Source organism: Perca fluviatilis, chromosome 20, assembly GCF_010015445.1.
Source record: "Perca fluviatilis chromosome 20, GENO_Pfluv_1.0, whole genome shotgun sequence".
Taxonomy (NCBI): Eukaryota; Metazoa; Chordata; class Actinopteri; order Perciformes; family Percidae; genus Perca; species Perca fluviatilis.
Window position 1 is genome coordinate 19,382,700 of NC_053131.1, and position 26,309 is coordinate 19,409,008.

The 26,309-nt window shown below is 39.5% G+C and overlaps 3 protein-coding genes across 7 annotated transcripts in view; 2 read left to right on the forward strand and 1 right to left on the reverse strand.

The window, feature by feature from the left end:
* The window catches only part of ltk (leukocyte receptor tyrosine kinase), a 70,496-nt gene extending 67,331 nt beyond the window's left edge, over positions 1 to 3,165 (forward strand). For all 4 annotated transcript variants that reach the window (XM_039785659.1, XM_039785660.1, XM_039785661.1 and 1 more), the window contains exon 29: positions 95 to 3,165. In XM_039785659.1, coding sequence (XP_039641593.1) covers positions 95 to 1,135 — 1,041 coding nt within the window. In that variant the 3' untranslated portion in view covers positions 1,136 to 3,165. The remainder of the gene's footprint in view (positions 1 to 94) is intronic.
* An 85-nt stretch (positions 3,166 to 3,250) lies between these two features.
* Positions 3,251 to 13,788, reverse strand: itpka (inositol-trisphosphate 3-kinase A). The gene is made up of 7 exons (XM_039785663.1): positions 12,917 to 13,788; positions 8,178 to 8,274; positions 7,609 to 7,822; positions 6,218 to 6,422; positions 5,604 to 5,705; positions 4,578 to 4,649; positions 3,251 to 4,232 (listed from the first exon to the last, which is right to left on the reverse strand). The coding sequence occupies exons 1-7, from the start codon at positions 13,331 to 13,333 to the stop codon at positions 3,975 to 3,977; spliced, it is 1,365 nt and encodes a 454-aa protein (XP_039641597.1). The 5' UTR covers positions 13,334 to 13,788; the 3' UTR covers positions 3,251 to 3,974.
* A 2,264-nt stretch (positions 13,789 to 16,052) lies between these two features.
* On the forward strand, positions 16,053 to 25,646 carry ivd (isovaleryl-CoA dehydrogenase). 2 transcript variants are annotated; one of them, XM_039786728.1, is made up of 12 exons: positions 16,053 to 16,339; positions 17,211 to 17,300; positions 17,511 to 17,562; positions 17,680 to 17,849; positions 17,972 to 18,065; positions 19,450 to 19,580; positions 19,770 to 19,866; positions 20,129 to 20,222; positions 22,806 to 22,887; positions 23,037 to 23,141; positions 24,155 to 24,227; positions 25,095 to 25,646. In XM_039786728.1, exons 1-12 carry the CDS (start codon positions 16,208 to 16,210, stop codon positions 25,226 to 25,228), a joined length of 1,254 nt encoding a protein of 417 aa, XP_039642662.1. In that variant the 5' UTR covers positions 16,053 to 16,207; the 3' UTR covers positions 25,229 to 25,646. The 2 variants fall into 2 exon arrangements, with proteins under 2 accessions (XP_039642662.1, XP_039642663.1); XM_039786729.1 differs by having other exon boundaries at positions 16,069 to 16,144.
* The last annotated feature ends 663 nt before the right edge of the window (positions 25,647 to 26,309 follow it).

Sequence of the window (26,309 nt, forward strand, 5' to 3'; positions counted from 1 at the left end):
CTGAACTAACTGAATTAGTTAAATAAATATAATATTGATTTACCCTTTATTCTGTTTTTTTTTTTATTATCTTTCCCCTCCATTACTCTATCAGGACCCAGATGTGATCAACACACCCCTACCATTTGAATACACCCCCACCGCAGAGGACGATGGTGGCACAATAAACCGTGCCTCTGGCCACACCTCCACCAGCCTCACTCCACTCCTGGTGTCCCATGCTGTTTCCCAGGCTTCCTCCCACCAGCTGGATCACTCCTCTCTGGGCCTGGGTCCAACCCCTCTTTCCCCACAGCCTACCAAACCATGTCTACTCCTCCAGAGGACCCAACCTGTCCACCATGAAGTGACATCATGCCGTGAGGCTCTGGAGCCGTCCTGGGCTGAGCCTGTTCCTGCCCCTGGTTTTTCAGCAGGAGGCCACTGGCTCCACCCTGAAACTCCTCATCACCAACCTTGCTCCAGAAACAGCTCCTCCTCAGGGAGCCAGAGGCTGAAGAACAAGACAAAGAACCTGTGGAACCCCACGTACGGTTCCTGGGTTTTGGAAAATTTCCGGGGGAAAAAAACACTTGCCCACACTCAGTCCGTGCCACTCTCAAGCTCCGCTTCCTCCACCTCCAACACACAGGCTCCTCAGACCTGCAACCCAGCCTTAGAGAACAACGAGGCTGGGTGCGACAGCACCAACAGCGTCCACCTTAGCCCTTCCTCAATTCCATCTCCGTCCTGCCAGGCTCAAGCTGCCTCAAGCACGTCCTCCCATAAGACCCCAACAGGTGGCACCACAAAAGCTGGTGTGGATCTGGCTAAGCTCCAAAGTTTTCCCTGTGGCAACGTCAACTATGCCTACGATGAGCAAAGCTACGAGGCAGAGAGCCTGCCCCTGGTTATGCCCAAAGCCCCAGAAGCCATCACAAACACCAGCTCTGCCCCCAGTGTCTCCTCAGGGACAAGCTTGGGTCTGGCATTAGGCCTCCATACCAACTCATCTTGTATACCGAAGCTGCTGCTGAAGCGCCACGCCAGCTACGGACACGAGGACTTGAGGAGACACACCAAAGCTGAGAAACCCACACGTGACCGAGACTCAGGCTTTTCACTGTCTGAAGACCTCAGCGTTACCCCTATCTAAGAAACGGCGTACTGTAACAGGGATTTTGATTGATATAAAATTGAAATGTCAACTGGAACCCCTTTCCTCACAACCTTAGACTGGAGTTCTGTATTTCCAGAAGAAAAAGCATGAGGGCTCCGTCATAGTCTGAGAGCCACAAAATCAAATTGTTAAGAGTTTAATGCTGGAAAAGACAAACACTCCTCCACACTGTAATGCAGAGAGCCACCGCTGGACTCCAAGCTCTTTTTTGGACCTCTGGTACACTGGTAGCTGAAACACTGGATGACACGCAGCCCTGCGCTTTTTCATTGTCCACATACTACTGTAGTGCTGTAGTTGGACTCCTTTTCTACCTATTTGTTTTTATCATGAAAGCTTTGGCAGTAGTATATGTTTCATTATAGTAAACAATTTGTTAGAATTTGTAGTAATAAGTGTACAGTGTACCATAACAAGCCAAATATATTGAGCCATTGGGAAGAGAATCTCCAAGCATGTGTTTTTGTTTTAGAATTATTCATTTCAAAAGTTTGATAATCAAGTACACGGTACACTTCTGTGTTTCTGATTTGCTTTCACCCTAAATAATGTGAAAACACATACGCCTAATATACTGCGATAACTTTGATGTTTTCTCTTAACACGCGGTCTTACTTACTTGGTGTTTCCAACGCTTCCCCAGCAGATGGAGTTTGCTCAGTTGTCATGGAGATGGATCAGAGAAGTATGGAATTTCGGTCATGTGATAAACAAGCGGCGGTATACACGAGGAGATCATAAACCTAAAACTCCTGGCCAGTGACTTTGACCTCTTCCCAGTTGATGCTGCTGGTTTGGTCAGATGTTCACAGACAGCCAGGGACAGAGTCACCACTGGTTTCCTGGAAACCTCACACCGAAGACAAGACTCCAGAAAGTCGCTGCTCCTGGCCGAGAAATACATTTCTGTGGTGAGCTAAGCTAACCGGCTGCTGGCTGTAGCTTCCAATTTACTGTACAGACATTAGTGTTATCGATTTCCTTATCTAAATCTCTGCAAGAAACTATTCCCTTAAGGAGTTACATAGTTTTTAGTGTGCACTGACTCCTCGTCACAAAAATCAATTTCTGTATGTTCCGTAAGTAAGTGGCGCTTGTGCTGAGACTTATTTTTATTTTTTGCCAGATGACATAGATCTTGATTTGGCTTTGCATATTTTTGACAATTCTCTTTCCCGATATTTACTTGGATTTCAGGAGGTCTCATACGTGTGTAGAATTTGATGACCATGCAGCTGTGAAAATATTTGCTATTTTTGTACTCTCCTCTCTGTACACTGGACTAACCCATTGCATTTGTAGCCATTTTATCTTTTATTTGTATTTTGTTATGCTAGTGATGGATCTGTATTTGTAGTTGATCACTGCCATTCAATACCTCTGCACTGCATCTACTGTACTGATGTAGTGCTGGTAGTACCTATGTTTACTCAGCAGGGTGAGGTATTCAGTCTTGATATACCAAACATGCTGCTGCAGGTATCTCAGTTCATATAATTAATCAGTAATTCAATTGTTAAAATCTCTATTAAGTATTTATGTTTTTAGATTATTCATATTTAATCAATTAGGTAGGTTTATCCTACGTGTCTTTATTTTGAGCCTAAACGTGTCGATAGTTTATTTTTTAGTATGTTGAATGAATGGTTACATTTATATAAGGGTTCTATATATGTTTTTTTATGCTCAGGCCAGCTGATATTAGTGAATTCTATCTTGGTTGCTCAACAGTCCACTTGAAAAGAATTTCTTTTAGAAAAGGCAATTTTAATCGTTTTCTAAAGACTCATTTTAAGCGAGAGATTTGTGCCATTTAGAAAAATTGTGTTGTCATGGCCTGGTGCATTTTATTTCACACTCATTGAAAAGTTGTTGTTTTTGTATTCGTTATGTAGCTGAGGGTTTTATGCCTCAACCCCAAAAATGCAAAGACATTCTATGCAATATACTGTCTTTCACACTTTCCTCTAACCTAACTGTGCCCCTAATAAATCAACATATATTGATCTTTTTTGTGTGAGTTTGATCAGAAACACAGAGTGAACCTACCACAATAGTGTTTTACTATCGAAAACAAAAAAAATAACAGTATTTGCCTTTTTTTTTTAATTCCATATACATTTTCAATTATCTCTGACCAACACCAAAAAAAAGTGTTATAACAAAGAAATGAAAATAATTACAAGTTTGATTACAGGAATAAAATCAGTGAAAGAAATATAAATTGATATACAAAAAATGAGTTTGTCAGAACAGTGACCGATAATACACACTAACCATTATGCTGCAGAACTATATTCACAATGTGTTATGTGTTGTAGTCATATGACTGTGAGGTCTGTGAGTTTCACTGCACAGAATTTCTCCTTTAATATTACACTTACAGGTTTAACTGAGGGTTAGATGTTAATAAGGAGGTGTGCGGACTTGAGATTGCTCACCTTTAATTTCATGAGCATTTCCTTTACATGTAACACCTCGTCCCTGAAACTGAAATGCAGAATCCCTACACTTTCACTTCTGTTCCTTTTGTAGGAAGTTGAATTAGTGTCAGATCATTCTCAATCGTTCAGTAACTAGTGACAAATCCTCTGCTCCTCTCTGTTCAGTGTCTATCGTTTCTTTTCTGTCAGTGGCTTTATAAAGCTCCTCTTGGGCTACACAAAGTGTTCTTTCTTGTATTATTTCTGCACTCTTTTTAACATTTATCACCAAGCACCCAAAGCAAATCAACATATATGAAACCTCCCTAAGTGTCTCTCTGTGGTGTCCATTATAATAGTTTGACCTCCTCTCACGCATCTACAAGTCAAAGTCACTGACCATCTGTTTCTGTAGTTTGGCTATTTTCTTTATAATCTTCGCCCATCCCTTCACTGCTTACAGACTCCAGAGTGTGGATGAGGTTTTCCAGCCCCCACAGGTAGCCATCCTCCCGGTTGCCTTCCTGCCAGGGAATGTCATGGTTTAACGTCTGGCCCTCTGGTAACGCCGTGGTCTTGCCAAAGTCAATGATCCAGACCTGTGCCTTTCTCGTGTGGTCATGGATAAAGAGGAGTGAGCTGCCAATGACCTATGGAAAAACAGAAAGGGTTACATATTAGCTTTTACTTTTCCTTCTTCTGCTTCTATTCATTCATCCCTGCATACATACAGATGGGTGACAAAACACAACAAAAATATGTTCTGATTAGAAAAAAAAAAGTCCATACTAAAACAGTGTGAAGGATAATCAGTTGAAATAGTTAACAGAAGTTATTTGTGACTGTGTTAGACAGCACTATCCACCACATCATTAAAATCCAAGTACATCTTTTGGAGAAATGTGTTTCAGATGAAGCTCCTGCTGCAGCACTTTATTTAAGCGCTTTGTTTTTTCTTCCTGTAATGTGTCACTTGTGTTTGGATCAGTCATCACCTCGTGTTGCTTGAAGAACTCTGACTTCTTCAGGGCCTGCTGGATCTCCGTCAGTCTGCTCAGGTAAGACTTCTGTTTCAAGAAATAAAACGGGCGGATCGTGAAATACTAACATTACCTGAATCCCATGATTTAATTTCAAATCTATTCTAATCTGAATCCATTAATTAGAAGCTATAGTTGTAACATATAAGGGTGTCGAGACTGTGTGTATATTTGTGAACCGCCCACCCTAATAGAAAACTCAAACGGTATTATTTGCAGTGAATGTTTGCTATGTGCAGGTCAAACACTTGGGAGGCTGTTTTCATTCATCACCAGACTGTCCGCAACCTTTTCCCAATGTGAACGCCGAGTATACAAATAATTTATATTTGTCCAAACACTGAACACAGATGTGAGAGCTTACTCAAGCGGTGTGTTTGTAGTCTGTGTCGTCTTTCAGGTAATGCATGCCTTGTGTACACACTAAAGTATGTTTTGTGCGCTTCCATACATGCATAAATATACAGCTTTCATTAGCCTCTCACAGACTCACTCACTGGTACTAATTTATTTATAAGCCCATCCTTGGTCTGCTCCCCTCCTATCGTTGTGGGTATATCTTACAAAAACCTAGTAAGTATGGTTTGCCCTCAAATGAAATCCTCTTACTGTCCGTCCCTAGGGTTCACACTGAAATGGGAAAACAGGCCTTTAAGTTCTCTGTCCCCACAGCCGGTTTTACAGCTTGAAAGGCTGATGCCAATAAGAGCATTTACATTGTTATTTATTTTGTGAAGGGTTTGGAGGCTAATTTAGTTGGAGCTTGTAATTGCTATCCCTAGCTAGATCCTGATACTGTGCCTCTTGTTGTATGTGTTTTTAATGTTTGCATGTATGTTTTCCAGGGCTCCCTTGGAAAACAGATTTTGTAATCTCAATGGGATCTGGTTAAATAAAGGTTTAATAATAATAATAATAATAATAATAATAATAATAATAATAATAATAATAAAACCGCATATATCACTGATTGAAACGTACTATGATGTCGACGTTCCCTCCGACAAAGTCCTTGAACACCTTGATGACATCCTGCTTCGATCTGGTTTTCTTGAAGTTAGTCCGACACGTACCGTCACATTTCTAAAAGAGAGGAAAAGTTACACAATAAAATGACATGCCATAATCTAGTTTAGTTCAATTATTTTTGGCCACTTCAGGACAAGCTGTAAACGAAACCTCAGCGGATGAAGATGATGTGGCGAACGTGTTAGCCTTTTTACACATCCAGCAGACAAGATTAGCAACATTAGTATTTATTTCAAGTTTGTTTCTAGCCACCTGATCAATGTAAGTCCAATATTTACTATCTATCTATTTAGCTCGGTTTAGTCCCTACCAAGTCTTCATATTGCACATAGTCATTTGTCCCATGGTTAATGTAAAGATATCAGGTAGAGCAGCTTTAATTCATCCCTGTAATTGTTTGCTAAATGCCTCTGCTCCTGTGCTTTTTTCACATAATTAAATGCATGCTGGTCATGTTTTCCATTCTACTTTTTAGTGTCTTGTTTAACTGTATAAATGAATTTTTATTAATATATAGCATATGTAAATTAATGACATGTTAATAGTGTCCATATCACTTTGTCTACCTTTATCCCTTCTATCCTGAAGCCCAGGGTGTTGGTGGAGCTCATGGTCTCCCTCCACTGCATGTAGCGAGGCTTGGTGACGCCTTGTTGGGAATGCTCCTGGGGAGTCGGCCCTTCGCTGTCCACCTCCACCATTTTTTTGTACAGGTCTTCCCGCGGCTTGGGTCGTTCCCGCGCCCGAACAAGCTCCTCCTCCAAGTACGTCCTGAAACAGCAGGAGGAAAAACACCTTCAGGTGCAGGAGTTGCATGTTTACAGACTACCGGCAAAAGTGTTCTCTGCATGTAAGTAAATAGTAAAGTTTGTTTACTTTCAGGGTTTGTCTTGCATTCAAACCCTTCGTTCTTAAGATGAAAGATGCATAGCTAACTTACAAAGGACTTATTGTTTAGTTTGCTGCACTAAAAGCCCAAGAGAGTTCCTTTCTAATGGTGTTGACTCATGCAGAAAAGGTGACCAGCATCATACCGTGTAAGTATTAAATTCTGCTGGTGAACAGTACTTTAGCACATTCACACTTGTCGTATTTATACCAGACAGTTATGTGCAAACAGATGTGGATTTCAGTTTCAGTTTGTGAGCTACACTTCCTCTGTGCTGAAGAGGGAAGCTGAGAGGAGACTCCAGCATGCAGCGTTCAACTGTGTGAAAGTCTGAGTGTGTTAGTGCAAGTTAGCGGTTTTGCAACTTTGTGGTTGTGAGTGTTTTTGACGAAGGGGAGTCTCCAGGGACACCCTGAGTGTGTGTGTGTGTGTGTGTGTGTGTGTGTGTGTGTGTGTGTGTGTGTGTGTGTGTGTGTGTGTGTGTTTGTGTGTGTGTGGCCTCAGAAATTCAGACACACACACTTAATAGACAATAAAAATGATTTGTTCAAGTATGTGTTGTCATGCATGTGTCTGTAACTTTAGTGCACAAATGTATGTTGAAGCAGAAATAACGTTTTCAGAGACCTGCACTCCTGTGCTTGCACAGGCATGTGCATGTATACATTCATGTGTGCATTCATGCATGTTTGTGTATATGTGTTTGTGCTTGTGCTCATAATACAGTGAGACACTCCGCCCGCTGTGGCAGGAAGCCAAGCATATAGCCTGCAGTTACAACAGGTGTTCCCTTGTAGAGCAAAAATGCTTTTGGCGGCACGTACTGTTACCAGTCTGAATGTGTCTCAATCCATTTCAACAGAACATGAGCATTAAATATTAGCATACACATAAAATACGTAGATAAACAAGGAAATTGTCTGACATTATCATTTCAAATTAGTGTAGCAGAAATAAACTACAAAGACTGTTTGACACAGTTACATGTATGAAAAAATTGGGTTATAATGATAAAGAAATGGCTAAATATCTATTATTAGTAATTAAATGAATACCTTACTTCCTTACCTCACTCCCATCTTGCAGTCCATGACATTGGGAAGGTCAAAGTTCACCAGCAGGTCAGTCATATGAAGGAAAGACTCTCCATCTTTTTCCACAGTGCCGTGGTATCCGGGCACAAACGGGAGCAGTGTGTCATCCCTCAGCTTCTCGAAACACTGCATCTCGTTTTCCGAAAACTTCTTCAGGATGTTGCCCTCATCTGCAGCTTTGAAGTTACCTGAGATGAGATGAAGACCGATGCTTTGGATTTCAGGCATTCACAAACAGGACGGGTGAAAAAAACGGTCTAGACATTAAACGATACATGCCCTGATTTTGTTACCCTGTCCAGAAATGTGCCTGTATGTAGCACGGCCAAGTTAATACTTTTGAATTCAATGTTTGTGTCTTTTGCAGGGAGATAGCGTTTAAATGAAACTAACAGATCTAATATCAATCATCCATGACAGTAGTGTTTCTAATCCCTGTCAGTGTGGTGACGGTGTCTGACCTCTTCCTCTCCCTTTTTCTTAATCCATAAAGCTGCCAGAAAAGTTCAACAACAACTCAACAATGATCTGAACAGGTCATACCTTTATGCCCGGCTAGCTGAACCCAGTTCAGTTTTCTCCTCTGCGTAACACTGAAGGGCCAGTTGACGATTGTCTTCAACTTCCACCACGGCTTGCTCTGAAGAAGAAGTGCAAGAAGACACACAGAAGTGAGTATAATAGAACAGAACAGAATTGTTGTTTGGGTCTATCTGTGCTGACCTTGGTCCACCCTAAACTGTCTGAATAGAAATCTTATCAAATAAGCAATTCTGCCCAGTCAATCTGATGCCAGATTTACACTGCATGAAACCTCCAATCTAGGTCAGTTAAATGCCATTTCTGTGGAAACTCATATCTGCACTCAACATCTCTATTCAGCATCTCCAGCTTGGTGGTGTGATGGGCTTCGATTCACAGAGAAAATATATACTCTCTAACATCAGTTTACAGCTAAAGACATTTTCTGGTTATTTGGCTTTTATATTCAAGTAAGATTTAGAATGTCACACTGAGTAAAGCATGGATGATTTGTCATCTTTGGTCATGTTGCCGTATCTTATTGCTAAATCTGAAGGTTTAACACCAAATAATCAAGGGTGACACTGCCCTTGCTGCTGGCCTCTCAACTCCCATTCGCTTGTTAGCAATGTCTGACATTTTTTGGTGTCATATGAGTGTTTGTAACAAAGTATCAACTGAAGACCCATAAAAAGAGACGACTGATGGGTGATTATCTTTTTTTGGCAGAGATGTTCAGTATTTCATGGTTGTTTGTTAGAGGACACTTCTCATACCACCCTCGCCTTTTTCTCTTTCTCTGTCTCTCACTACACGCACGCACGCACGCACGCACGCACGCACGCACGCACACACACACAGAAAAACACAGTGACAGCTTGCGTATTTCACAGAGACACAGTAGTGCTTCACAATTGTGGAGAACTGCCTGTTTTAGTCCCTCCCCAGAAAACTGACCATATCTCAAATAAGACAGACTTTAACACTGACAGGATCATATTTCTATACGATACTTTCAAATAAATAAACTCCCAGGCATTGGAAAAGAAATATAGTACATGTTCAGAGATTTTATCTTTAGGCTTTGGAGAGGTCATTTTATTTCTGTGTGATCTGATTGAAACAGGATATGAAACAGGGACTCTCGTGTTAGTAAAACACAAAGCTCTGCAGCAGCCAGCCAAGTCTCTCTTAAATGTCAGATGATATGCTTCACTTACTGTGGTGCTGCTTGTTTACTGATAATATCGCATTGTGAAGGTGTTAGACTTCCACCAACGAGCATTTGTTTTATTGGTGCAAGTCTCAAACTGTATTGGCTTGTCAGTTAACGCAGGCAGATAATAACAAGTTACTTACTCGTGAATATTTTTAGCATGTTAGCGGTTGATTACATTGTGATTGAAATAAAGTGGAGTCAAATCAAATCATGTTTATTTGTCACATACACAATCAGACAGTGCAACATGTGTGAAAATATTTTGTGCCTATGTATATTAACAAAAAGACTAAAAAGAATAGAATACTATAGAAGTCAGGAGTCTAATGTCTTATCCACAGTTTGAGAGGGAATGGAAACTTAGATCTGAACTCTGAGCTTGGATGTAAACATAACGACCCTGCAGCTCTACAGAAAATATTTATATTTAACGCATATTCTGACTTTGAAAGTTCATGTTATTCACACAACTCTGTCCCAGCCAGTTTGTACTGATAACACTGGGAAAAATACTGAGAATACTACCAGAGGTGGAAGAAGTATTCAGATACTTTACTTGGTCAAATATTGCATAAGTTTACCTCTTTGAGCCTTGAACTGCTAAACAACTTATAGCTGAAAGTTGAGAATGGGCCCCAACTACACTATTTATTTTATGAGGCATCACAAGCCAAAAAAGGTTGGGAAACACTGGTTTAACCTTTAAAATATATGAGCTTATTATGTTTTCATAATGTAAAATCTTAATTGTGATACTAACTGGTAACCACAGCTGTCAGGGAATAAAAAGTACAATATTTTCTTTAAATGCAATGAAGCAGAAGTAAAAAATGGCAGAAAATAGAAATATTCAAATAAAAGTACCTCAACATTGAGTAAATGTGCATAGTTACTTTTTTCCACCACTACTTAATACAAAGATATTAACAGAGTTGATTCCCTCTCACATATTAAAAGGAACCTATTTCTATTCTATTCTATCAGCCTATGTGAACAGTCAGAGTAGTCATTAGCAACACTGCAAACACAAACTACTGAAAGCAAAGTTCTACAGTTTCCAACAATGCATTTTACTGAGGAGAACAACAGTGAGTGATGTGACTCACTCATGCCTTCCATGTTATGCTGCATTGTCATCTTCAGGGGCTAATGTGTTTTAAACCGCTGCATGATGATCACATTTTTCCTGTTTCAATGATGAGCCTGTTTGTCCACCTGTCTGTCTGTTCTCTCGTCTGCTGCATTTCCATTAAAAAGCACTTCGCTGTGCACTACTAGGAATTTATCTATACGGTACATGCATTAAAGTGTGAACTATCAAAAACTAATTACTGTCTGATACACAAGTGTTTTTTTACTTCCTGAAGTGGTTCTCTGTTAAATGTCAAAGGCCAAGGCTTAAACTTGCTAGTGACCACAGAAAAACATGATTTCACAATGTAAGCCTGTGCTGTACTGTGTGTGTGTCTGTGTGTGCGGAGGCTGATGTGTGGGCTGAAGGGGCAGAAGCTATTTTCAGAGGTGACACAGCCAACATATTTCCATTTTGAAGTATTGATGTCTTAAAGAGCAAAAAGAGCTAGATTGGACTTTTATTGGGGAAAGCCTTCATATTGAGCCTCCCTTGACTGGACGTTACTTAACTCCCTCTTACACACATGCACACGAACACACAGGCTTAACCGGCAATGTGTATTCAGTCTGTTTAAAATAATGTGACAGCTACAGACCTTGTATGGAGAAGGCAAAGTGATGTGGTGGCAACATAAAACACACATACACACACACCCAATGAAAATATGAACCTTAGACTAATGTGGTGACAGGGTAGACAAAAGCCAGATTATGTTATTAATGCAGAAACCAAGAGGTGACTCACTACGCTCACGCTTCCCAACAAATCCCATGAAGTGTTGACGATCAAGTAAAACCTGCAAATGCAAGAGACTTGTCGGCCACAAGTAAAAGCTTTATCAGCCAAGAATGTCAAACAAATGTCCACCCTCAGCATCTATTTAACTAAAGGTCGATCCTTCAAAACTAGTCTGTGTGCTGAAGGAGGGACGCACAGTGATAAAGGTCAGGGCTTACAGTTACAAAACATGATCTGAAATGAACACATGAATTTGTATTTTATTAATGCGCATAACATTTGCATAAGTTATCCACTTAATAGCCTTTGCAAAACATTGCTTAGTGATATAAAAGATTCCACTTAGAATACTAAGAAAATAACAGTTTGGGTTTTTGAAATATTGAATCATGAGCCAATCATCACCAATTTGTGGCCTTTACGATTATTTGCAGTTTACACAATCAGTTTCTTCATGTTGGTTTGGGTTCATACAGCTCCTGGGATCATTAAGGTAATGTGAAAGGCTTTGATGAGCCATTAAACATACGGAGGGCTAATGTGATTCAATAGGGACAATCAAATTTTCTCAAAGATTATCCTGCGCTCTCTGACAGGGATCTCGAGGTTGTTTAATCATACGTTTCACATGATCTTTAACAACAACAAGACCGGTTTGACCGGTGCATCTGACAACTGACATTTCCCAGATCAAAACAAATAAGTGCAGAACAGATACAAAAACAATTTCTGAAATGCAAAAGTGACTAATTTCCCACAACAACAAAAAAAGTTTTTTGCTGCAGAATTCATAAGACATGTTTATGTGACTTTAAAACAACTAACTAACTCTGCATAAATACTACCACTGTAATTGGTGGTCCTCTGTGAGGAAGTAGTTTGCTGACTGCTGTTTATGTGCTGCTGTGCTTCACTGTTTCTTGTTTTCAAAACATCAGCTCTTCATACTGTAACTGGGTAATTATAGTGATGCAGATTTGAAAAGATACACAGGGGTTCAAAGATGGCAAATTGAAATGTTTTGTCAGTAAACATCCGCTCCTGCATCATCAGGCAAATAAATCTCATTACACATAATACATTTACTACATTACTACACAACCTGTTTACATTACACTTTATTCATATTCATTATTGTGCAGCTGTCTACCAAATATATTATTTTATTGTAAATACATTATATTGTATTCCTATATTTCTGCACTAATTTATGTATTGTATGCCTCTATTTTAGGTTTGTTGTCTTATTTCTATTTACTTTTGGTAGTCTGACCTTTCTTTTACAATATGTGTACATAGAACAATAAAACAACAAATAAAACAATAAATCAATGTCTTAGATTCTCATTTTAATTGTGTGATTTTCTTTTCTATACATATTTGTAAGAGCATTGTTGGAAGGAGTTTGAGAATTGTTGCGCACGTGACAATAAAGAACTTGAAATTGTCCCAGGATGCTCCATCTAGGAAGATATTTGCTGTAGCTGATTTAGTCATGCATTATAGTAATGTATACAGGGAGGCAACATTTTTGAATTATTTTATACACTGAAACGGGACATAACATAAACTACAGTGACATGATTTGCTGGTAAACCTGCCAGTGACCCACTTTAATGGCCCTCTTCAAGTAATGACTAGATCTGTATCTCTTTGCCGTTCACTCACCTCTCCACTGTCCACCAGATGCTCTAAAGTGATGATGCCTTTGCTTTTGCTTTCGTTGTCGCTGAGTAAATCATCCTCGGACTCCACAGCAGAGGACCCTGTGGAGGAGATCGAGGAGTTGGACAGTTTCCTGCGCAGGGTACCGTCCACAGCATCATCCCAGTCCTCCTGCTGCATCTCCCGCGAGGAGCCGCCTCCCTCCGGAGTGATGGTGACCTGCGGTAGCCGGCGCGCATCCATCACAGTCGGTACTCCGGTTGCGGACGACGGGGCGATTTGAGCGGCATTCCGAATGAGATCATCACAAATGTGGGATGCCTTCCCGGCTGTTCTTCGCTCCAATCTCGGCCCCTCGTTTATTCCAGTCCCAGAGAGCACGGACTCCTTGGAGCTCTTTCTCCTGCACTCTTTGGGCATTGGAGACCTAAATCCGTCGTGAAAGCGCACGAGGAGAGGCGCAAAGCCGAATCACTTTAACCTTCAAATCTGGTCATTTCACTTTGAGAAAGTCTGTGTATTCAGTCGATCCTCTGCGGTACTTCCTCGTTGTTTGTTGATCGAGTTTTCACACGTTAAAAAGCCTCTGCCAGCCTCCCTCCTCTGTGCATACTGTTGGAAAGGGGAACCCCTCTCTGGCTGTGGCTTGGCTCGCGCTTCTACACGCACGCGCCGGCGCACGCACTTACACAACTGTAGGCTACAAGGCTTATTATCTTCCGCATTGCCTTTCTAGCTTCCTGACTGAAAAAATAAACCAGCTGACATGTTCAGTTTTGTAGGTACAGCCTTAATTTACTCTCTGCGCTGATATACGACACCAACCTGCCCCTAAACTTTACGGGAACTATACCTTTAAATCAAAATGCCAATCGGCCACACATGTAGCCTAATATGCAAAAAGAGATAACAATGTTTTAGTTGCTACATCGAAATATTTCTTCTGAAAGACACGCACACCTGCATAAACCTCCCTTTAAAGCTTCAACGTTCAAAACTTCAAATTGTGGTTTATTACACAAAACTTGTCATTGGGGGGGTTACTGGTTTAGCGATTTTACTGCTGACAGCTCTTGATCTCTTGACAAGAAACAGCATGAAATAATTCGCCTATAAGAATTTCCTTTAAAGTGAGGAAGAGGACGGACGACTTGACTGGAGTGTTTTTTGCAAAGGCAAGGAAGGAGTAAAGGCATAGAGAGAAGACAAGAAAACATAAAGGTCACAATGATTAATATAGGTATAAATGATCTTAGTATCTAATCTTATACAAATCTACTATGAAATCAGTCAAGTAAAGACCTAACTTTTCGACAATGTTTTAAATCCTTGGTGGTCCAAGCATGTCCTGTACTATACAATAAAAAAAAGTTTGCTCTCATATGTCTGAACTCTCATTTTGTTTCTGTAACTTCCAAATTTACTCAATGTGGAAATCACCAGGAGATTATAACCAGTTTCTATTCTTTCTTTTACTTTTCGGTTCCCAAATAAAAATAAATACAAACAGGAACAATCTGCACTCACACAAAAAGACTTAATAGCCCAAAATCAAAAACAGAATCACAAAAAATACCAGCAGCTCACAATAGATTGATTAACAGCCATACAGAATGTCATTTATATAATTTCTAATTTGAGAAAGAAAGTAGCTTTCAGTAAAGGAAAAGTTCCACATTCTAAATATATATGGCATACATACAAATGTTTTCTGTCATCAAAATGATAGAGAAATTTGGTCTTTCTTTCCTTGACTGACCAAAATGTGATCTCCTCCTCAAGTCTCAGCTGAAAGTTGTCCCTCCTCTGTTCGTTCGTGTTCTGGCGTTCACCACCCTCCATCCTATCTTTTTCACATTCAACTCACTTGCATGCACACACGCAGGCCCACATAAATACACACAATGCATGAGCATTTTTATCTCTTCTCTATCTTCATCCGAGCCCTGTGTTTGTTGTAGTTCCCCTTCCCTTTCCTTGTCTCTCTGGCCTCTTCCTTCGCTCTGTGGTATAGGCTAAGTTTGCCACTTCCTGACAAACTCTTTCTCCAGAGAATCTATGCCATCTCAGGACAGATGACATATACAACAACATATACATATACAAATACACAGATTAAAGGATTGATGGATCAGTAAGGATAGCTGGATGCATCTGAGAGATATTGTGTGTGTTTTAACCTAAATATAAGCAAATAAATCAAAGAACGAAGGTCCAGCAGGTCATTGAGGTTATTCGTGCCATGCACTAAGAGACACAAAATACAGTATATCCTAATTTAATCAACTTTTGAAGAGAAACTGGTGTGGTTATTTATTTTAACTGCCAGTTGCCTGATCTACTAATATACATCCCAGCCCAGTAGGTGGCGACAATGCGTCAATAAACTGGTTTGCCAAGCACCAAGAAGCAGAAAGAAAAGAGTTCATGTCCATGTGGATGGATGACGTTTGTGGTAATCCCAAAACAGACATATGGGCTACTCTATAAAATATATTAATCACTATTCAGATTACATCATGTACAGACAGCAGTCAGGTTTATGTAGATCCCAGCTCACAGGGGAATCGAAGGGAATTAAATGGCGGATTCTCTATAGCTAAATAAACTCTGAGACAGGACAGAATTGTGTATGTAGGCTAGCTTTCAATAAAAGTGTAGCTAAAAACTGTAATAAGGAGAAATAGCATCACTGTTTAGAAAAAAGCTTTAAATTAAGGAAACAAAGGACGTCACCTATATATATTGCGTTTTTGCGTATATATATATATATATATATAAATATCGTGGTAACGCAAAAAATATCGTATCAAGATTGAAATTATGGCACACAGGGTTACATAAAATAATGCACTCAATGGGGAAACATCCTACAGGGTTATGTGAATGTGGCTAAGAATAAACCAAAGAAGGACCTGAAGAAGTGCGGGGTTGGAGTATTAAATATTGAGAATTTATTTAGCATTGAAGAAGGAAAATATAAAGCCTTGTTTTGTTTTAAGAAAGTGGATTAATGAAGAGTTTTATTAATTAAGTTGTAGTTTAGTTTTTTTGTTGTTTTATTTGGGAAATAGGGAACTCTGGTCCACCCTCTGGGTGGCGGTAATGCTCCACGCTAGTTGCCACCCGCCATTTAAACAAAACGAAAAAGAAGACGTTTGTGGTACTGGAAAAATAGTGTCAGAGTGAGACCTCTCAAACTTGTCTCTGCTGAGGGGCAGCTATCCCAAGGTGAGAGCGTGTCGTCTTTTGGTTAATTTCTCTCCTTTAACCTGTCGGTCTGCAAGCAAGACCATGTTGGCCGTCAGAAACGCTCTCCGCCTCGGCTCCAGGTTGTCCTTCCCCGCGGTGGCTAGGAGAGGATGCGCCGGAGCTTCCATCCCGGTGGACGATGTGGTGAACGGACTCACCGACGACCAGATACAGGTTATCTAACGAGCAGGACAAAGTTCACTTATCTGCGCAGACAACAGCTGGCAGTAAAAACAAAAAGGCCTAAAGTCTAATTAAACAAAGATAAAGTATAGTATGGTTTAATACATTTTACGGACAAAAGAACACGTTATTTAGGACGCTGTGCACGTTATGACATAACGAGACCTTGATATTAGCCGACCCAGCTAAGCTAACGCCACCTAGTAAACAGTTGTTTCGCTATTGACAGCCAAAGTTACCTAGTGTCAGTCTAGATTAATTTAGTTTGCTCTTATTTAATTACTAAACAAGTGGCACTAATGGCTTCACAATGGGGCAGTTTTTTAAGCGTAACCTGCTTGATTTACCACAATTAGCCCTGCTAGCTACAACGCTGCCAGCTAACTTCAGGTCATCATAATAGAACGTCAGGTAAGGGGTGAAAGGCTCATTCAACATTGACATAATTTCTACTCCAGATGTATCTATCAACTAAACGCAAGGGGACAGCTGGTCAATTACTTTGGACCAAGTGAGAGAGCCTGGACACTGTGAGGAGGACAGGGGTGGGGTTTATATAAAGGATTTGATTGGGTGAAAGTGTCTGTCCTCTAATTCTGGGTATTATGAAATTGAATATGCCTGTAAAGTCAGTTAACAGATTTCTGCATTATTATAAAATATATTAGCACATTCACCTGTAACTCAAACAGCACACTTCTATATCTCTATCTGTATCTATATCTCAGTCTGCCATGCAGTCAAATGAAGGCGGAACATGGTAACTAATGCCTGTTTGCTAATTTTTCAGTGCTTTTAATAAAATAATGACATATATGAGTGGGTTATTTTAAAGTCTGTTTGTGTCATGTCTTTTGCACAGCTCAGGCAGACAGTTCGTAAATTCTGTGCAGAAAAGCTTGCACCTCAAGCTGACGAGATCGACAAGACAAATGAATTTCCAGGAATGCGGGTGAGTTGAAAAGTTCCATTGTGCACCGTACCCGTAGTTTCCTGATTGAGTTAAATAGTTCAGAAAGTGGTAGCAGTGTTGTGAATATGATCCACACCCCTGCTGTGCTGTGTCTCATATGGGAGTTGTGTATTTTCCGCATGTACATTTGCCTTCAAACCTAGAGCAGGATTTCTGTTGTGGTTACATTTTGTGTCGTCTCTCCACCAGGATTATTGGAAAGACATGGGGGAGATGGGACTCCTTGGGATCACTGCTCCAGGTAAGACAACTGGAGAAAAAACAGTCATTCTATATTTAGAAGTAGTTGCATTACAGCTACTTATAGGAAGCTGGTCTTCTCGTTTATTTTTTATTAACTCTCTACATCTCTTTTCAGTGGAGTATGGGGGCACAGGATTGGGCTACCTCGATCATGTCATTGTGATGGAGGAAATGTCACGAGTGTCAGCAGCCATTGGTCTCAGTTATGGTGCCCACTCTAACCTCTGTGTCAACCAGATGGTACGCCACGGCAGCGAGAAACAGAAGGAGAAGTACTTGCCAAAGGTCAGGACGAAAATACTTTAAAAAAATAACTGTTTAAAACACACATAAAACTACAAACTAATATGGAATTAATAAAAAAAATAAAATAAAAATTCTTCATCACAGTCTTTCCTTTTTGCCAGTTATTGACAGGAGAGCATGTAGGAGCCCTGGCCATGAGTGAGCCCAATGCCGGCTCTGATGTTGTAGCTATGAAACTCAAAGCTAAAAAGCAAGGTAGGACACCCTGTGCATTAGTGTTACTTTAAGTCATTCTATATTGTGCTTTTTCTATACTTGTGTTGTTTTCACTTTTATTCATATTTGTAGTTTATATACTTCTAGTTATTTCTTACTCTTTTCGATTTATCTGCACTTATTTCTGGCTTTGTGCTTCTGCAGCACTTGACATCTTATCTTTTAGTTCATATATTTCTACTCATGCATGTTTACAGTATAGGCCTGCCATCTAAAATGTGTCGTCATTAAATATTGCTAGATATGCTGTGGTTGCTGTGCTGCTGATCATTAATTATTAATGTAACCCTTTTCACATTGAATATTGCATTTGTCAAGGTACTCTTACTCAGCAAGGTGGCATGTGTGTGTTGGATGGTCAACATGGCAGCAAGGTGAAAACTTAAAACCTGTTAACCCTTCAGTCCTGCAAGACCACAGACCTATCCTCTGACAGACAGTGTATCCTGTGTATATGTTAACGCCATCTCATGTCACATCACCTCTCTGACAAGCTAAATAGCCTGATAAGAGTAAACTATTTAGGCTGTTTTTTGGAGCTTTATTTCCTCCGCTAATAAACTATCATAAAGTGTAGTGTCTGCATGCTGTGATGAAGAGCAGCGTTCAGCCGCTTCCCTAAACTTTATCTCAATTAGAGACCAGAGTCATAAACAAGGCTCTGTGTTTGTCAGTCGGTCTGAATGAGATACTACCACATCAGCAGAGCAATAACGTAATGCACAGCAGACTATTGGAGCAGGTGGATTTTTTTTCTTAAAATATTATAACTTAATTCTCATTAAATTAGACTTTATTCTCGTAATATTATGACTTTTCTTTCCTCAAAATATTACAACTATTCTACAAATCTCAGAGATCACAAATGGGATACGTCATATTTTGAATGTGCAGAATTTTTTTAACGAGCAGAAATCTTGCTGAAACACAGATTAGCTACTAAAGTCCAGGGGTTTATAAATTATTGGAAATTAATGTATTCATTTAAACTTGATCCTGTGTTTTCCCTTACATGCATAAATACGTTTCCACCATAAATTGATGCAGAAATATTTCATGAGAATGCAGGAGATAAAGTTGAATGCTCAAAACGTGATTTATTTTAATGATAGTGTATGATTTGTTCTGGTTTAACCAGAGGGACTGAGATGTTTCCAGGATGACAGAAATTGTTGAGATGCAGCCCAAAATCGTTCACGATCAAATAACAATTAACTAACCACAATCGCAGTTCTGCACTCCCACCATCTCTCTTTTAACCTTTGAATATAATTTTAAGATGTGACCATGGATCCAGAGAAATGGTTTTAAAATCAGTTTTAGTTCCACTTCATTTCTATTTTGACTTTGTATTTTTCTGCAGGCGACTACTATGTTCTGAATGGCAACAAGTTCTGGATCACAAATGGGCCAGATGCCGATGTCCTTATTGTTTATGCAAAGACAGATCCCGAGGCCCATCAAAGAGGCATCACAGCTTTCGTTGTTGAAAAGGTAAATCCAGTTGAATAGAGACCTGTTCTTCTCGGTCTCGGGATTTACTTGTGGCTCGGGACGTGGTGTTTTTACATGTTTCGGTCTGTTCTGGGTATTGCATTTGAATTAATATAATACCAAATTATGCAAAAGTAGCATGAATCATAGCAACTAAAATAAGTTTTTGCACATGTGTGTGTTTTGTAGGGAATGCCTGGATTCTCCACGGCACAGAAGCTAGACAAACTGGGCATGAGGGGCTCCAGTACCTGCGAGCTTATCTTTGAAGACTGCAAAATACCAGGTGTGTGCGTTAGAGGGTGACCCGGGAATCAATTGTCGCTCCCATCCCGAGCCCACGAAAATACTCCCATCATTACCGTTTCAACAGTGAAATTGACTCCCGCGGCAAAACCGTGACCAGCTGGAGTCCTGGAAAATTGTCACCCTCTAATGTGCATATACGTGGACTTATGTAAAACAGGACACTCCCATAGATCATTGGTTCTTGGCTCATTTCTTTGAGCCAAATCTGATCATCTGATTGAGATTTTCTTTTTTTGTAGAGGAGAACGTACTTGGTCCGTTGAACAAAGGTGTTTATGTGATGATGAGCGGCTTAGATCTGGAGAGGCTGGTGCTTTCCTCAGGCCCTATTGGGTAAGTTCATATCAGAAATAAGCTTGAATTAAACTGTTTTGCATGGTGCTCAGTGCTGTAGTGCACTTACTCACTCAGTTTATTACCCTAAATAATTGCTTATTAATCTGACCTTTTGGTTTTGAATATAAGATGCGATAAGATAAGCCTTTATTGATCCCCAGAGGGAAAATTTAGTTGTTGTTGTTGTTGTTGTTGTTGTTGTTGTAGCAGTAAAAGGACAGAAATAAATACAGATGAATAAAGAAAATAAAAGGTATATAAAACTAAAATAAGAATAGATGTAAAAAAAATAAATAGAAACTCTAAAAGATCAAAGACAAACATTACAAGGATAAAGTGACAGTGGTATTATTAAAAACGACCGACTCAGCAAGTCCAGTATATGTAAACGCCGTACACCGGACTAATGTATAATATGATGAAATAATGATACAAAATCTTTGTCTGTATTAATCAATAATTATAATAGAAATATAGTATATGTTAAACCATATAATATAGTACAGTATAATATAGTATGGCATCTAAGATGTAGTACAAGGTGAAATGTAGTGATACAGTAGTAGACCTAATATAGTAGTAGAGCAATATAACATAGAATATCACATATCGTATCAGTTTTTACATATTAGTATAGGAGTATAGTGTAACATTTAATAAAAATTAAATATAGGATAATATATAGCAAAGTACAGTATATAAATCAGCATTACAGTAAATATATCGTATCTCATAACTCTGCTTTGGGTTTTTTGAGGAAATAGTTTGTGTCTGCTGGTCAGACTTTGTGGCTTGCTTGCATCCAAAACAAAAACTACTGACCCATTTAGTTTGAATGTGTAAGTTAACATTTATCTACAATGGTAAAAAACAGTGTTAACATTTTCATCTTGTATTTCTGGAATGCTTAGAAATGTTTCTAAAGTGAGAAATTAATCATTGTTGCTTTGTTCCAAGTGCTTATCAAATACAGTGTTACATATTGGCAACAGAAAAGCAGTTTTAAAGATGTTCACACAAACCTGATGGACAGCATGATTGCTGGACAAACTCACACCGCTGGCATTCAAATAATGATCAACTTAGAAGACTAAGGGCCCTATCTTGCACTCAGCGCAATTGCCTTTGTACACCGACGCATGTATCATTCCTATTTTACACCCGACGCACAGCGGACTTTTCCCTCCACAGTCGCACGTCGGTAAATTAGGGAATTTATTTGCGCTCCAGGGGGCGGTTCAGCGAAAAGAGGAGGCGTGTTCAGGCGCAAACGTTACGTGGTCCTATTTTGCAGTTTCAGAAAACAATTCCGCCACTGACCAGGAAAAACCTGGTCTAAAGTCAGTGGCGCGTTATACAGATGCTATTTTAGGGACGAATGCTTGGCCATAATGTAGCGTGTGCACAACGCGCATACACTTCTCTCATCTACAGCAGTTCCCATTTTTGAAAACCATACATAATTACAAAGAAAAATATTACTGAAAATGCGCTTCATGTGTTTGAATAGATCAGGAGGCACTTTACAGTACAGTCCTCAAAAAGTCACAGCATTCTTTGTGCCTTGTTGTGTTTTACACAACATTTCCATGAATCATGGATGTGTTGATGACATAAATGAGGAAATATTAGAGGACTTAAGGAGACGTGATGTTGAACTACGGTGGGATTGGACACTCCGGCGGGATCTGGTCCGGGAGTAATGCGCGATGCGCTCCTGATGGAGCGGGTGGACGGAGATGGAGTGGGGGGGAGGAGGAAGGGGCACAACAGGTGCAGGTGGTGCGTTTGGAGGCCCACGCTCCATGGCTGCAGCAATCCTCTCCAGACTTGAGGAGATACGCCTGAGAGGCCGCAGCAACATCGCCACCCGGCCAAGACGGGCATTTATTACTTTGCCGCATCCCGGACAGCTCCCGCTGGCGTGCGCCAGGCAAATCCGCCGTCATAATAGCAATCCGCCATGGAACAAGCGCGCCTGCTCTTAAAGGGAATGAAAGATGACGCTCTGATTGGTTATTTTCACGTTACGCCCAAACCACACCTAGCTACTTCAGACCAACCCATTTAAGATTTGCTTCGGGCGCAAGACTCATTTATCCCGCCGGTATAATAGCAACAGCGCCAGAGATCCACCCACAAAACTACTTGCGTTTTGTGTTTCATACTTGCGTTTCAGATCGTTAAAATAGGGCCCTTAATCCAGGGAAACTACATGACGGATATCAAAATTAATGTTCACTTTTTTGGGGGGTCTTAAAAAGTTTAACATTTCAAAAATCTAAATGTTAGGCCTTAAAAAGTCTTAAATTTGCTTTAGTATTGTGTTTTAGGTCTTAAATAATTTTAAACGGGTCTTAATTTTCCTATGTCCATGTAACGCTACCTCTAATGCTCATAGAATAATGAAAATGGTCTTAAAAAGTCTTACATTTGACTTGGTGAAACCTGCAGAAACCCTGTTTTTAGTTTTTGGCACCCTGCAATTTCCATTATGTGAGCCGTTAAATATAAATGTCCTATTATCTGAGACTTGTTTTAAAATGTTCAGCAGTCTTAAACATTAGCATTACTTTTCAGCATCATGCAGGCTGTTTTGGACTACGCTGTTCCCTACCTGCACGTCAGAGAAGCTTTCGGACAAAAGATTGGACACTTTCAGGTTTGACCTTCAGTCTTCACTTTATACAAGTAGTGTTTGATGTATGCTTTGTAAAATGTAATACCTTTTGGTGTGAAGCTGGCAACTTAAAACTGTAAGTTGACTTTTGAGTGAAATTTCTATAATGCTTTATGTTAATATGTTTGCAGCTAATGCAAGGCAAGATGGCTGACATGTACACCAGGCTGAGCTCCTGTCGGCAGTATGTGTACAATGTCGCCCGGGCTTGTGACAAAGGACACTACAGTGCAATGGTGAGAGCATTTTTATTTAATTTTTTTATCTACTCCTGTTTAGACAAAAGATTATTTAAAGTTTGCTTCGAAAGTTTTTTCCCCCATTTGGACCATATATCAATGCATCTGTGTGAATTTTTCTTTCTACAACTTAAAACAATGTTTTCGGGTTGTCCATCTTACTCTTGTGAACGCGATATCTCAGGAACGCCTTGAGGGAATTTCTTCAGATTTGACCCAAACGCTCACTTGGACTCAAGGATGAACCGGTCAGAATTTGGTGGTCAATGGTCAAGGTCACTGTGACCTCATAAAACATGCTTTGGCCATAACTCAAGAATTCTTATGCTAATTATTACAAAATACACCTTTTACCTCCCTTTCCATACCTTTTTATTAAATTCCTTCAAAGCCTTCACTACATATATTGTAGAAGTGTGGACAGTCATGATGTAAACTGCAAATTCACTGGTTGGCGGAGGCATAAAACCGCATGCCAGTAATTCTAGGTATTTTTTATATTGCATTGATGCATTAAATTAAAATTTCTATTTTTTTTTAATTATCTAAATTGATCTCCTAGAACGGTGTTAAATACATCTTTGAAATGGCGTGTTTAACGGGTTTAATGCCAACCCACTGCATACCATTTGCAAAATTTTGAGCTAGCTTTTCCGAGCTGTCAAAACTTCCAAAACTGTTTGTAATTTCAGAAAATGATTTGAAGAGTTTCGGGAAAAGAAATCTTATCAGTGACCTATCAAATTTCATAGTGCCAGATGGTAGTTATGTATGTGTTTGACTTTTCATATGTGGTAAAGTATTGTTAAATTGATTCTATTTTGCATAAAAGTTAAAATGCCTCAAACTTAACATGATGGAACCCTATGAAGAATGAAAGATGTTTAATTCTGTTGTCACTCCCCAAGCCAGCGTCCTATTTTACTCTTTCTTAAATTGTTGTTAAATTGTAATTTTTTCCCCCCCACCGCTGCACACAGTGGCTGTGTTGACTTTTGTTGTCGTTGCAGGACTGTGCTGGAGTGATCCTGTATGCTGCGGAGAATGCCACTCAGGTTGCTTTGGATGGCATTCAGTGTTTGGGTAAGTGCCAAGAAACCGAGTGGCTCAAATGAAAACCTTAAAATAAAATATATACAGTACTGTCAATTGGGAATTAAGTTATTTCAGTCAGGAAGATAATCTATTTTATGGACAAGAAAGCATTGCTGATGTAACATAGAAATTAGATTCTGATCATTCTGATGGGTTTATTAACCTCCTAAGGATGGGGTCTAGTTGCTGGTGTGAAGGTGGTTTGATGTTGTGGCTGCAGTGACGATAAGAGAGAGGAGGCTTACTCGACTGCATAGTGTGAACATGGAGGAAGTTACCTCTTTGATTTTAAACTTGTTTGTGTGTGTGATGAATTGAGGTATAGAGGAGAAAGAATGGAGCGGTCTTCCTGATTGAACTCCTTTTCATAAGCTTCATTTTAATAAGAATGTTTAACAGTCATGAAGTGCTTTCCAGAATGTGCCTCTTTGTGATCATGTGATATTGCCGGTTGCCATTTTCACCTCATGCCAAGCTTTGATGAAACTGAGTGCACATGACATATTATCACCTTGTTTTTCCCACTAAAGGCTTTAATTGTATAGTATTTTGTACACAGAATGGTGTCATTATGCAAACAAATGACCATGTCAAGTTAATCAAGTGTGAATGTTTTTTTTCCTCATATTTTATACTGCATCATATATCATACATCATATACTACATACTACAACTATACTTCAGGTGCAAAATACATATTGGTGGACTTATCAGCATGAAACGCAAGTTTTATCAGTAGCAACTGACAAAGACAATTTAGTGCACATTTTATTTCTGCAGTATGTGCACTTAACTCTAAAGCAACCCGCTGCGTTACTGCACACCAACTTGAATCTATGTGCCACTTGTCAACAGGTGGGAATGGCTACATCAACGACTACCCCATGGGTCGATTCTTGCGTGATGCAAAGCTGTATGAAATCGGCGCAGGCACAAGTGAAATTCGCCGGCTCATTATTGGACGAGCCTTCAACGCCCTGTACAAATAATCCAAACTGAGAAATGGCAATCGCTAAAGACTGTACGAAGTGGTTTGCTGTGGATGAACACAATTACTCACACCCAGGGCCTTACACTGTTGGAATTGTTGATGCTGTTAGGATGTTGGATTACCACGTTTCAGAATCATTGTCACACTGTATTTAAATTCATTTACAAAGCATAATATGGGCTGATTCATGATTTCAATGCAAAGTGATTACTGTTTCTGATCAATAAGGGGGGAAAAAACGGCTAATGTCAGAGTATTCTGTTGTAGAGAATTAGCATTAGAAAACTGTCTGTACAGTCCGACTGGAGAAACCCTCCTAAAGATCTTCTCCAAATGACAAATTGTAGATGTACAGTATGAAAAAAATTATGTAGTTTTGTTTTTCATGAATAAAATAAATGTTTTATCTATTTCTGGACTTGAGTTTGTGTCAATTTTACTGAAGGATTGCATTTAGAAAAACGTAAAGAAAACCTACATGTGTCTGTAATCCCTGTGCAGCTGCTGAACAGAGCTCCTTGTTACTAGAAAAACCAACAGGGAGACCCTAGTTCAGACAATGAGGAAACTATCCCAGTGCTTTTGAATAATACATGTTTCAGGATGGATTTTCCCTTTTACAGGAAACAAAGACATTACTATCTCTAACACAGTGGTGACGGGAATGAGATGTTAGTAAGAAATCAGATTAAAATATTTTGGAAGAATATATCCTAAAAATTATTGATGCATGAATGTACTCTAGAAAATGACATAAAAGAGAGTTTAAAACAAATAACCCAGCCTTTAACGTGTGCCATGATCACAGACACTTTATGGAATTGATTGAGAAAGTGAGTTTAATATTTAGGGAAACTTTCAGCTGTGGAAGATTATACTACACTATAGAAACAGAAGTACAATCAGCAGAATGTGCTGCAGTAACAACAGTGTAAGTGGTAATTATGCTCAGTGTTTTTATCATTATTGACGCATTACATTTAGGAAGTACTTTTATGTTGGTTGCCAGGATGTAGATAGTTTAATCTGTAAAAATCCATTTATTATAATAAAATCCAGTTTTTAACCTGATCACATTT

Excerpts from the sequence above, each read along its gene's own strand:
- itpka (XM_039785663.1), bottom strand. The coding sequence starts at position 13,333 with ATGCCCAAAGAGTGCAGGAGAAAGAGCTCCAAGGAGTCCGTGCTCTCT. Across the intron at positions 7,823-8,177 it reads TCAGCTAGCCGGGCATAAAG|GTAACTTCAAAGCTGCAGAT; the intron begins GTATGACCTGTT and ends ATCTCATCTCAG. Across the intron at positions 4,233-4,577 it reads AGTTCTTCAAGCAACACGAG|GTCATTGGCAGCTCACTCCT; the intron begins GTGATGACTGAT and ends GTTTTTCCATAG.
- ivd (XM_039786728.1), top strand. The coding sequence starts at position 16,208 with ATGTTGGCCGTCAGAAACGCTCTCCGCCTCGGCTCCAGGTTGTCCTTC. Across the intron at positions 23,142-24,154 it reads AAGGACACTACAGTGCAATG|GACTGTGCTGGAGTGATCCT; the intron begins GTGAGAGCATTT and ends TTGTCGTTGCAG. Across the intron at positions 24,228-25,094 it reads GGATGGCATTCAGTGTTTGG|GTGGGAATGGCTACATCAAC; the intron begins GTAAGTGCCAAG and ends ACTTGTCAACAG.